General features: G+C 37.5%; 1 protein-coding gene across 1 annotated transcript in view; it reads left to right on the top strand.

Annotated features, from left to right (window-relative positions):
* The window catches only part of COL25A1 (collagen type XXV alpha 1 chain), a 291,973-nt gene that overhangs the window by 147,475 nt on the left and 130,856 nt on the right, over nt 1-13,642 (top strand). Inside the window, exons 3-5 of the mRNA XM_058803801.1 lie at nt 2,298-2,342; nt 4,428-4,435; nt 6,535-6,561. Coding sequence (XP_058659784.1) covers nt 2,298-2,342; nt 4,428-4,435; nt 6,535-6,561 — 80 coding nt within the window. The remainder of the gene's footprint in view (nt 1-2,297; nt 2,343-4,427; nt 4,436-6,534; nt 6,562-13,642) is intronic.

Raw genomic sequence — 13,642 nt, 5'->3', positions numbered from 1 at the left:
TGGTTTCCTGGACAGATTTCATTCCTTCCTAAAATTCATAACTTGAAGTGACCTTCAGGATTTTCTCTTAGTGACTTTAATGTGTTTTGCTGGTGTGTAGCCAAAATTTTTCGTTTCCAAGTTCTGTTCCTTTCTCAAAAGCAAACCTGATAGTAGACTTGTTTGTGTGTGTGTGTACACCTATAGCACAGTTGAATTTTAATAAAAAGAAATACCACCATCCTGTTTAGGAGAATATTATTGCTATATGCACAATGACATGTCATTACCTGGAGAAGAACATTCTAAGTTTCTCCTGCACATCCACGTTTGTGTTGAGTCTAAGTTGCTCTACATCTGTGTTGTGACCTTGGATATAGCCCTGGAAATCTCTACAGAGGGCTTCTGCAGGGCTGTGTGCATGCAGGGGGACTCTGAGAAGTTTTGGTGTTGTGGGGGCAGAAAAAAGGAAGTGCAATGTAGAAACTTAGAGTGTCTGTAACATTCTATTCCCTGTGTAAGAAGTTTCTTTAGATCTCCTTTGCAGGAAGAAGTTGCAAGATTCTTCCATACTTAAATGACAGTTTTACTATTTTTCATGAAGCCAAAATATTCATGCGACTGATTCTGAATATCCCATGCTATTCTTGCCTTGTATGATATTGTCTTAAACTTCTGTTGCATGATGCCACTACTGCAATTATTGGAACAGGCAAGAAGGATTTTAGTCAAATTTATAATGCTCTGATAGGAGTGAACCTCTCTGCATTCAAGACTAGAGCTACTTTTCTACTTTCTCTCTCCTCCTTTTTCCTCCTGCTGTTCCTCCCTTCTCCTTTCTCTTTTCTTCTCTTCTCCCCTCTTCCTTTTTAAAGAAAGCAATAGTATTTTATTCACCTGGAGAACTAAGGCTGTTTCATATGTGTCTTGAAATTGTTTCACTAATGCTGCTTTTCAGCATCTTAGTCTTCTAAGCCAGATTGCTGCAAATATATAATTCAGAGCTATTTAAAAGCTATGGCACGATGCTTCAGATGTTTTGTAAAGTTTAAAGTAGCAGGACATTTGCACAAAGCCACCTGTGCATCTCATATCCATTACAAATGGTGAGATCCAGCCGCAGCAGAGGTACTTGTGCTCCTGCACGCCTTGCTGCTTCTGGAAATTCCACCCATGCTCTCGCCTCTCTTGTGCAGCTCTGAGAGTCCCACCTGTGGCTCTCTGTTCAGAGCAGCCAAGTCTCAGGACTTGTATCACCACCACAGCTGCTGCTTTTCCTCCAGGCTGTACATGGAGAAGTGCAAGTGTGCTTCCCTGGCACTTGCAGGAACACTATGTCAAGGTTACCAACTAGAGGGGGGAAAGTGTCTGCAGTCTGACATCTGAGATCTGCAGTTTTTGGAAAAAGATATTGAAGGCAGATATGAGGGACAAAAAGGATTTTTCCTTTTTAAAATTTTTTTTTTATTTTTTTTATTTCAGAGGTGACAGCAGAAGCAGGTTATATTATGTATTTGTGGAGAAAGGACAATGAGAAGTAAAGACTTCTCAGCAAAAAGCATGCAGTGACTAAGCCATTGTGTTGTCTGATAAATAAGCAAATATAAACTGCAGGCAAAGCACTGTACACTGGGTCTGGCAACACATACATTGTTGTAAAATGTTTGGGGGATGGCAAGCCAGGTGATGATTTCTTCATCTATTGCATGTTTTCAGATAGAGGCTGAAAGCAAATTCTAGAGGATTTACTCTTACAAATAAATACTAATCTTTTGGCTTAATACAGGAATAATTTAATAAAACTTAATGTCCCACAATATATTTGGTTTAGGATGACTGAAGGAAGGGTGCAGCAATTCTGAGGAATACAAAGACGTTTTTGAGAGAAGAAAAGGAACAATTTCTACTATAGGGTTCATGGTGGAAAGCACAAGAATAGATGGGCTTCAGTGCAGCGAGTTGGCCATAAAGAAAAATGTTCCATTCATCAGAACAGTGAAATATTGGGGGGTAAAAAAAGCCTGTGGAAGTTGCAATAAAAATTTAGATGTGGTTAACTTTTTCCTTGAAAAAGAGGGATGAACTGGATGACCTTTTAAGTTTCTCCCAGCCTTTTTTTCAGGAAGCCTGTAGTGGGTACCATAGATGCCAATTTATTCCAAACTTCCTAAATTTTGTTTGGATTATCTTTTACCCCTGCTCAGCCAAAGTCTCTGAACATCATGTAGTAGATCAGTCTAATGCCTTTACATCTAAACAAATTATATTCTACATGTAATTTCAAGGGGAAAAGTTACTATCCACCATCTTCTTTTTAGGTCCTCCAGGGAAAAGAGGTAAGCGGGGAAGAAGAGGAGAGACTGGTAAGTTTTTAATTTCATAAGATCTGTTGTCATTTGGTGTTTTTGTGAGGATGTGTACCCAGCATGCCTTGATTTTTAGTTGTACTGCATGTGTGCCCTGAAAAAGAAATCTGAAACTTCTCTGGTAAAATATTGTGACCCTTGGCATGCATCTGGTGGCCTTCAAGATATTTCTTTGGTCTTGGGCACCCTTAATTTGCAGGCACACTTCATAATGCTCAACACAGTGCCTTTGGTAACAGGTCTGTAAGAGTCAAACCCTTCAGGGGTGTCCTCACACATACACAAGTTAGAATAACTCCACATAAGTCGGTAGTTGAAATACTGTGTCAGTGTTACATCAGGCCCCTTTGGCTGGAGGAGAACAATTTTATAAGGAAATAACAAAGGAAATAAAATTCCTTGTGTCGAGAATGTTGATAATCAGGGACATAATGTGATAAGTAGACTACTCTGTATGAGAGAAGTTGTTTTATAGAAATGAGCAGTTAAGTTCTAACAGAAATAAGAAAAAACATTTGTAGGTTCGTTACCCTGTACCAGGGAGGTTGCTGTTGATAGAAACCTGCTGCTGGTGTGTTGCCTGAAATTTCATTTGAGGCAAAGTTATGAGATGCTGAGCACCTCTTGCTGTTGACATTCAGAGGAATTGAATCAATTACCTTGTGGGATTGAGTTTTTCATCAAGGTGAACTTTCTGGAGGCAATGCAGTAGAAAATGAGCATTTCTATTCTCCTTGGTTGTCTTGTCTAATCTGCCAGCTAGGAAAGTCTTCCAATCAACTTGATCTCTGTAAATCTTCTGTAGCCTTTCTTATCTATGTAAATGGTAATTTATCTGGCTCTTAAAAACTATTTGCATATCTTCCTGAATCACAAAATTAAAACCAAACCCTGCCAAAAGTTGATACAAATCACTTTTGTATTTCCATTCAGTGTTGTCTTGGTACCTACTTCAGAGAAAGAAGCTATGATGCAGAGGGAAATTCTGTGGTTCAAGACTGAATTACAAATGATCCTGGAAATTACTTTGTGGGATTCTCATTGATTCCTTTTAAATCTCAAATAAACACATGTTAAACTATTAATAAAGGAAACGGATCTCTCATTTGAAAACAGACCTGCACCTTAAAATGCTGTTTAAGAATGTTTGCCAGAATAAAGAAATTACCTTAGTTGCTGAACAATAAAGGTTGCATTGTTAAAACCAAAAGCCTGTCAGTATTAAAAGCAATCTCAAAGTACAGCTGCTGCTGTTTTATACTCCTTTTGCATTTCACTTTATTCAGAAATTAGAGAGAGGCATAAAAGCTTAATGAAATGCCATTGATTTGGGAGCTGCAGCTGCTCACCTTAATAAGACTGAAATAGTAGATTTGATTTGTGGCCCTTTGATAATGTTTCCAAGAACTGCTACACAAAAGTCTTTGAGGTCTAAATAATTGAAAAAATGTGCAAATATCAATTCACGAAGTGTGACATTTTAATTGGGAGCATTTTATATATGTGCCTTGAGAGAGGAAGGTGATGAAAATAAAGTTCAGCAGTCAGGTGGCCACTGAAACCTCCCCTCACAGGCAGAGCTGGAAGTCTGGAAGATGCTGGTACATGTATTCTTGACAAGATGCCCAGGTTAAATGCCAAGGGTACTTTGTGCAATTCCGCAGCCAAGCTCTGATCCAGTGCTCACTGTGCGGTTTACTGAAACTGGTGGTGTGGTTACATGTGCTTTATGTGGAGCCTGACAAAATTAATTGTATCCATGGCTGGTATTTTTGGACTAGCATGAAATTGCATGGAAATAAATGGAGAAGCAACTTTCATAAGCTTGCATGACTGTAATTGAAGATTTGTTAAGGTAAGTGCATGCATTTAGGCAGTAGTATTTATGAGTTTCAGAGCGCTACCAAAGCACAAGATTACTTAAATGGGAGAATGTTAGATCCTGTATTACCAGTGCTGCTCACTGACAATCCCAAGGCCTTGTGCTTGACTGTGTGTGTCTTTCTTCAGTAACTTCATAACCTTACGTGTTCTTTTTTCTCTTTTTTTTTACCCTTTTCCCCCCTCTCCCCCACCCCACAGGACCTCCTGTAAGTACAGTGATACATTGTTGGTTCTTCCAGAATCAGGCAGAAATCTGTTAGATCCTGTTAAGTTATCAGCGTGATAAAATGATCATGTATACTCAAGAGGGAATTTTGATATTTATACACGCACAGTTTCTTGGAGATGAATAATTTAATCAGAGAGTTCGTTAAGAAAAGAGTCTCTAAACCAATAAAGCTTTATGTTCAGCGCTCCAGATTGCCATTTGGATTCACAACTCCATGTAAGTATGTTATACTCATTTTGCCTGTGCCTTCATAACAGATATTTTACTGAAGTATGACATTGTGTGAGTATCCTATCTTAAGGCCAGACCTGGGTTTTGCTGGGTAGTAACTTCCTCTGCATTTATCACAAAGTTGTGGGGTACAAGCTCCCTGTTCTTTAGAGGCATGGAGGCTGTCCACTGTAATTGCTACTGAAGCAAATAAGTGCTTGTGTAAAATTATTATTAAATAGTGCTCTTTCATTTAGTAAGTCGATTGAATCTTGTGCTAATTCTTCCTGTGAGAAGAATTTCTGAGGATTTGAGGTTGTTTTGTTTTTGCTTGGGTTTTTTGTATGTCTTTTGTTTGCCTTTTTTATGTATTCCCAGAGTAAATAAAAAGTCTGACTTGAAGGACAGGACTAAACACACATGCCTCAAACCTTTGTATCTGTCATGCCATCCATGTGCATCATAGGGTGTAGGAATGTGACTGTTAAAATAGTATTTCTTTTACAGTTAGAAGGCTTCTATGTTTTTTTCCTTAATAGATGCAATATTTCTACAATATTTTCAAGTGCCTATCATCTGTCTACTCCAGGATACATGCATGTTTAAGAATATTTAATTAATGTGCTGAATTGCTGCTGTGACCTAAAGATTTTACTGTTAACTGCATATATTGAGTCATGATATCACTTCCCTTTTAAGACTTTGACCATGTGCTCAGCAATTCATAGTGACAAATTCATTTAACAAGCTATCAATGAAAAGCCAGGCTTAATGCAAAAGGTGCTGTTTATTTGAAAGAAACACTGTTTTCCCCAATTTCTTTTGCAGTCCTCCTGTGAAACACAAAGAGCAAACATAAATAATGATACAAGCTATTTTCCTATACCAAGGCAATGTGGCAAGAGTTCTCTGTATGCCTCATTAAGAATGTCTCTGACTTTAACTCCCCACTGTTTCAGTATAGGTACATTAAAAGAACCCAAACAAACAAACAATCCCCCCAAAATAAGTTGTAATCTTGGCAATAATAGCGCAAACCTGAAATAGGTTCCAAAACTGAATAATTTTAAGAAATAGTGACTTCAAATTCCAAGTTTCATACTTGAAACCTACCAAACTTCATCTTGCTGACAGGCAGCAATAGTTAGGTTGTTACAAGGCATAAAAAAGTGTAGTTTCCCTTCCTACTTGATTTCTATTTGCATAGACATTGGCTAGGGGCAACTGTTGTGAACTTAAGTATTGTTTTCACCTGGGAGACTGTGGCAGTAGTTTTCATTTAAAATATCAAATATTTGCATATCCCGCATTAAACTGGAGAATTAGGTGTATGGTGTACTTTCAAAGGCTGCCACAGTTGCTCTGTTTATTTTCCTGGTACATGACTACTGAGTGGCACGTGTAATAGCAGTCAGAGGCTGGGGATTTTGAATATTTTTATGATCTTTTACAGCAATCTCAGATTTCTTCTTTGGCATCTATGTTCTAGTGGAATCTAATATGTTATTGCCTAAGGACTAAGCCTTTTTTTTTTTTTTTTAAATTAACTACATATTTCCCATCAGTTTACATGGATAATTCTCTTCATAAAAAAACAGAATTTCACTGGGCATCAGAAGTAGCCAGTAGCTTTTTAATCAGAGGGTTTATATAAAAAGTTGAAACACATAATTTCCATTGCCAAAGCCTCGCTTCTTCACTGTATAGTACCCAACTCATATTTCTTGGTTTGAAATACCATCTCATGCAAAAAAGTCAAGCAATACACATATTATAATTTCCTGGTAATGTACTCTGCATGTTTGTTATGTCATATGTCATGACTGTGTTGTTAATGTGTCATACCATTTCATCTCATTCAACCAGGGTCCACCAGGGCGAAATGGCTATCCGGTAACTCCTCATATATTTATGATAGCAATTTATGGTTACTCTGAAATCCTGTTGATATATTTTGGTTTCTCTTTATTACTGTCAAAAGGACCCTTATTTTTTTTTGTTTGTTTCTCACATGTATGAAAAATGCAGGATTTCCCCTTAAAAACAAAGCAAAATAAAGAGCCTGTGACAAGTTTCCAAAAAGAACCAGACTATTTACAATGCATAAATGAGATGCACTGTTTGTTTGATGTTGTACATATTTTGTGTTGAGTTTCTTCATTCTTGCATACAACAGTCATAATTAATTAATTAAAAAACATGCTAAGATACTGCATCTCAATTTTCTGTATTAGAAAGCTGTAGTGTTGCCATATGGAACCTCTGAATCCTTATGGAACCTCTGAGTCCTTTCTTTTAATTCTCTCCTGTTTCACTTGACTGCGTTGTTCAATGCATTTTGGGCAAGGTAAAGTGTTATGACGGAGGTCCTAGAAATTGGCTGCAGTGGCTATCACAGAGTAATTTTTTGATAATCGATACAATTAATTTTTCTGTCAGTTTCATTCATACCTTTAGGATTTATTGCCTGAAAAAAAATATGAAATAATGCATCTTTCTAAAATCTATTAATAATACATTTCTTTTGAGTAGTCAGGCAAACTGTCTGCAGTGTCCCATTCATTGAAAGAAGTATATGCCTGCTGTCTCATGGGTATTAGAAGCCAAGTGACTAAATGTGATAATATATGTGCACAGCATAGTGACTGTTGAAGTATAGTAATGATCTTATTTATAGCACTTAATAGTGTAGCTTAAAGGGCCCTCCCAGATTGATTTGCCTATGTTTTTCAGACAAAATATACGTAATTTTTCAGTGTGTTTTAAAAATGTTTCCACTGGTAAATTATAAATTGTATGCCTTGAATACCTGCAATTAGAGGAGAATTTTGTAGAATCACAGACTCTCAAAATGGTTTGGGTGAGAAAGGAAATTATTGGATCATTTACTTCCAATCACTCTGCCATGGGCAGGGACATGTTCCACTAGACCAGATGGCTCAAATCCATCCAGTATGGCCTTGAACACTTAGAGAAAACTAAGATTGAGAAAACTACTGAAGATGAGTCATCCATAGCTTCTCTGGACAATCTGTTCCAGTATTTCACCACTCTCATAATTTAAAAATTCTTTCTTATATCCAGTATGAACTTTCTTTTAGTTTAAAGTCATTACCCCTTGTCCTGTCACTACAGACCTTGGTAAAAAAAAGTATATTTCTCCATACCTTCTTTCAGGGCCCCTTTCAGTATTGAAAGGCTGCAGTAAAATCTTTCTGGAACCTTTTCTGAATAACCCCAGCTTTCTCAGCCTGTCTATGTAGAAGAGCTGCTCCATCCCTTTCATCATCTCTGTGGTCCCCTGGACTTGCTCCAACAGGTCCATGTGGTTTCTGACACTGTAGGCCCCAGAGGTGGACACAGTAGTCCAGATGGGGGTCTCACAAGAGTGGAGCAGAGAGGGAAAATCACCTCCCTTGACCTGCTGACAACACTTCATTTGATGCAGTCTATATCAATGCTTTTACCTGGACAGACTCTGGAATTCCAGGGTGATGTCACCAATGGATCATCATCCAGTGTCCATCTTTACAATTGCAAGTAGTTGGAAGTCATCTGATGAGGAGCTGATCATCAGTATCAAGAAACCTGCTTGGATGTACTAAAACCATTATCAGGTTTCCAAGTTCACATTCCAGTTTGTCTCAGAGTGATTGATCTATGTAGATGAGTGGAAGTTGTTTTCTTGAAGAGATTTGTTGTGGGATCTGAAAACAATGAAGGTACTTCAGAGCCATGGTATTGAAATTGCTGTGTCTAATGGTGTTGTTATGGGCAAACTTAGTCTGAATGCATTTCTCCTCGTGTGTGATGTGAGCTGTCAGTAGTGCTTAGCACTTCACTGAGTGCTGCTTCTTCCTGCTTGAAAATGACTGGGTATAAAATTTGGCTTTGCTTTCTGAAAGTTGTCGTGTGGCTCAGTGTTTAAATCTTTTCAGTCACAGTCATACCCTCCTGCTTTGAATGGGAAATATGTAACTGCAAGTGCCATGTGCTTTAAAAGTACTTTTACAGCCCTGCAGAGGTCTGTTAGAAGGCTATTAGTGTTCTGAGTTATTTCTCCAGAGTCTTATTTAGCTTCTGTAGAAGCCTTTTTGCTTAAATCAGTATTGGATTTTATGGGATAGTCTGTGAGGATAGTGAGGTGTATCTGCCACATGTAACCTAAACCTGGTGTAGCTCTCACAAAAGCAAGTGGCTGCTTTCTCCAAGGCTTACATTTTCTTTGAATGTGTTCATTCTAGTTCTTAAAGATACTTTAATTATAACAGTGAGAGGAATTGCAGTCAAAAATCTAAGTTCCCAGGAAGATACAGCATCAAAAATCAATTAAAAAAGGGGTTTACTGCTAATGAGTAACACAGTTATTAAGGAGTTTATAAAACCACAATTAACTGGTTATTTTAAAGGCGCTAGTAATACTGAAGAAGTGTACACTGGTACAACTCCTTTTTTTCCTCATAACAAGCTCTGTATAACAGAGACCAAATTCAGAGTTGTGACTATTTCAGCTTGTGTTTAAAATTGAAATAGCCTATCACATCTACTCAAATAAAAGAGGAAAAAGAGTGCAGAAACATTGGAGAATGAGATGATAGGCACCTTTTGCAGACACTTTGTATGACAATGTTGCTTTGTAAATAGTGCTAGAACTTGGAAGAAAGTACACACACCCACACCCACACACATCCCCTAAAGAAAACCCACACCAAATCCTCTACCTGAAAATTACCAAGCTGCTAAAAAAAAAAAAAAATCATCTTGTGAATGCAGTGAGGAGGCCAAACAAACTGTGGGTTTTGCACATTTCTAGGTTAAATAAGTAGCAGATTTTCCATTGAAGAATTGAAGCAAACAGAATTTTTTTCCCAAGCTGGGCAAGATCAAGCTCAATATCCAAGCAAACCATCCTGGAAGTTGCCTTGTGTGTGGTGGTAAAGCTTCACTTCTTCAGAATTAAGTTTCAGAATATGGAAATACCCACAGAGCATTTCTCCATAAACAGAGAAATGTGGAAATTTCTTCTTCATTTCTCCATGACAGTCAATCTGCAGAGCACTTTATGCATTTACGAAACTTTCAGGAGGCATGGAGTGTCATGACTGCTCCAGGTGACCATGTGCTTTGATTAAATCCCATTCCTTCTAACATCCTTGTTTCATCTACAAGAAATATAGACAGATTCCTCTCCTGAAGGAAAAAAGTGTCTAAATTGGAGATTAGTCTTCTGTAAGTGTCAAATACCATCACTTGATAAAACCTGAAATGTAGATCTTTGAAATTTCAGCTGTCAATTAATTTTAAATTTTCCTAGCTCTCAAAAGACTTGCCTCAAGATAACAAAGGGGAAAAGCTTAGGACTGCAGGTAGAAAATTTCAATTATTCTTTACTCTGATATAATTCCTTCTAGATAACAAAATGTCTTTGTCATCACACTTCTGATTTTTGCACCCATAAAACCTTGCACCAATATACCATAAGAAAAACTGTTATCCTGATCTGTAAGGACTTTCAGGTTGCTGTTATGTCTCTGATTTTTCCTCACCTAATTTTCTGTTCCTATATCACAAAAGGCAAAGAGAATTCCAGGTAGAACAGTGAAGGGAATTTAAGTAAGAAGAAATAGGCCTGGTAGGGCCTATTGAAAACCACCCTTGTGAGAAATTGCTAAAAGGCTTTTTTTACCCTGCTGTGTTGCTTTGTCTTTGATGGAGCTTCGTATTTTGTTTTATTTTGTGTCTCCAGTTAGAGACGGGGGCTCCTTGGCAAGTGTGTAATAAGTAGCAATGTCTCTGGATATCCATAAAATTAATCTCATCCAACTGCAAGTTTTTCAACCTGAGATACAATGGTAACTCAGTTGCTATAAAACAAATGAATTGGAATAATCACAAGAGAAGAAATGAGCAAAGATTGTGCATTTTTCATCTGTGATTAAACATAGCCTGTGGCGATATTAAGCATTTTTGCAACAGTTGTTGTATTCTGATAGCTGATCAGATCTCCTCCTTTTCAGAATCGTTTGAAATATAAATGTCTCAGCTCAAGGAGCAGCTATCTCAATTCCTGACCTTACCCTGAGCATTTGGCTTGGTTAGAAATTTCTACTTCACAGCAATTTTTTTTCTTTCTCAACAGGTGTCTTCACAGACCACCTTTTATTTCTGGCATTTGCCCAAAGTAACTCTTAGGCATATGGCAGCAAAAGTTTTGCAATAAATTTCATGTTTGGTAGTGAAACACTGATAACTGTTTCAGGTTTTACTCTTTTTTTCCCTTTTAAATGAACAGAAAATTCAAAACATACAAAGTCTCAACAGCTTCTTTGTACTTTGTGTGATTTTAGTATGTGTTTTCTCAGTTTATATGCTTTATCCTTGTACTCAGTCACAACAGAGGGGATTGCCTTAGGAGACATGAGGTGTTCAGTTGATCCATTTGCCTCAGACTCCTTGCTTGTTCTCTGGGAGTGGAAAGAGACATGAGTGGTCAGCTGTTCATCTTAAAAGATACCGGGGTTTACGGATTTCTTTGTTTGGAACCACACAGAATAACAGTATCTTCAACAAACCTCAACACTGTTCCCAAATAGATGCTTCAGGCTAAACAAGTGCAGTGTTAAACTTGCTGCCATGCAGGTCAACTTTGTAATATTTCTGTGCCATGAGAACCAGAGGAAGGTCGTAAAAATGTGCTAAGTTTTGTAAGCATAGTGTAGCTGAGGACACACGATACTATTCAGAAAATAAACTTCCAGTTCTTCGTAGAAATTGTGGGAGGATCTCTAAATCTGCATGGCTAAGTACTGACTGTGGCCTTTGTAATCACATCAGTCACATTCATACAGTAATGGGGTTTTATGACCTTTGGTTCTATAAATAATATATATTGCAACTTGTGAGTTTAATTTTTTTTGTATGCCAATATATTCACATTGATTGAAGATAATTATAAAACATGATTCTAACAGAAAATTTTGAGCCCTCTTAAAATGACAGTTGCTGTTAATTCTGTGTCACGGGACGAAGCTGCACATCAGACCACATTTATTAGCCACTTACAAGGCAGTTTCCATTTTGAATGAACTATGGACTAAATCCTCTCATTCGTTACATTTGCGTAATGCTGACTGCAGAAAAAAGAGCAGGCAGTGTTTATTTCTGCAACTCCCTGGAGGAAACTCAGAGAGCCCCAAGCTATTCCTTTTCTGTGACTATGATAGTGAAGGAACAACTTTCTCATCTGCAAAAGCCAGTAATATAAAAAGATATCTCTACCCATTTCTTCACTGAAAATTATAAAAATAAATTGCCATAGATAAGCTAAAGGAGAAAGTCCACATGGAGGATTTAAGAAAATTTTTTGTGCTGCAATAAACGCCTGCCTACATAGTCTGTCCTGCTTTTAATGCATTAAACTTCCTAAATTATTCGAGTCCATTTCATGCATAGCATTACAAATAAAGGTGTCAAAAACCAATAGAAAATTGAAACAGCATTATAATAAACAACCTCAGTAAATTATTAGTAATATAGACAATTGTTGCCATATACTGGATCCACCAAGACCCTCTTTGAAGTGGCAGTTTCCATCTCAGATGCATGGACTCTGGTACTATAAAAATCCATATCTCTGCATGGGACTTTCTAGATGTCAGTGTGTGATTAAAAACTGAGCACAAAATGCTAGGATACTGAAGGCTGGTGTGAGTCAGTACAGTTTTGATTCACAGCTGACGTCAATTCAAAATGACACAAACCCATATATCTATCAGATAAATAAAGATTTATAGCTGATGGTAGATAGATAGGGGGTGGGTGTAATTTAAGAATTAATTGTATTTTTTCAGTGCTTTCCTCTGCAGACTTAGAAATTTCCCTCTTCTCTTTCATAATAAAGCATGTGTAGGCAGAGAAAGGAATTAAGCTGGTTTGTCTTTTTGACAGCATACATACATTTCTGGTCTCTCTGGGCTACTCCACTGAGTTCAGTTTGGCAGCTTAGCAGGTGCCATGCAGAAGGCTGTGGTTAACATCTTCACATTTATGCTTTGATAGGCTTAATTAATTCTTCAACTGTACCTACGATCATTCATACTTGCTTTTCGTCAGGCCTGCCACTTGAAATTTTCCAGTCATTTCCTCCCAGTGCACGATGTAGCTCTCTGGTGTAGCAGAACAGGCTTTATTTATAAAATAAACTCCCTTGGAGCAAAATTTTGTGTTCCAAATGATTTTTTATTCTATGTTTCATTTTTCTATTTGTGTTTTACAGTTGCATGTGGATGTAGAGTGATTAACCAGTGGTGATTAAAAATGCCTCTTGGAATTTGTCTGAATGTCACTTTCTCACAAGAAGCTTAGAAATTCAAAGACAAGGTTAAATCAATTAGAGTAGAAATCCTGTATTTAATTACTTAATTGTTGGGCTTGATGGTCTTTTCCAACCTAAATGATATGATTGAGATTACATCTGTCATAAACGTGAAGGAAAATCCAAACTACCATTTAAGAATTCTTAAGTCATCAGTTCCTTCCCTGGAAGGGGGGGTTACACAGATGATTCTGAGATTTTCTTTCATGCTGGATTTTTAATTTTGATTTATGATACTCTGAATGATGTGTAAAACTGTATTACCCATACAGCTCCCAGATGACTAATCCTATGTGGGAGTTTAAGTGCATTGTTAATCCTAGCTGAGGTCAAGAGGTGTAAAATTTCGTTGTGGAAACTTGTTCCTGAATTACTAGAGGAGGTGGTTGGATTCTGTGATTTCCAGAAAGTGCAGGGGAAGTTTTTCCTTGAAGCATTTCTGCTTCCCCCTGCAGTCAATGTTCAGATTCCATTTAAGAGAGAGGCGATATGAGGAGAGGAACATCTGGAGCAGGCAGTCACCTGAACTGGCTCTTCTTTAAAAGCTGAGTGAGGAACTACTTCCCTACTGGGAATCAAATCATTCTCTGATACACCTCT

This window comes from Ammospiza caudacuta, chromosome 4, assembly GCF_027887145.1.
Source record: "Ammospiza caudacuta isolate bAmmCau1 chromosome 4, bAmmCau1.pri, whole genome shotgun sequence".
Taxonomy (NCBI): domain Eukaryota; kingdom Metazoa; phylum Chordata; class Aves; order Passeriformes; family Passerellidae; genus Ammospiza; species Ammospiza caudacuta.
The sequence above is the reverse complement of the archived record's forward strand: the minus strand, read 5'-3'. Positions and strand labels throughout refer to the sequence as shown.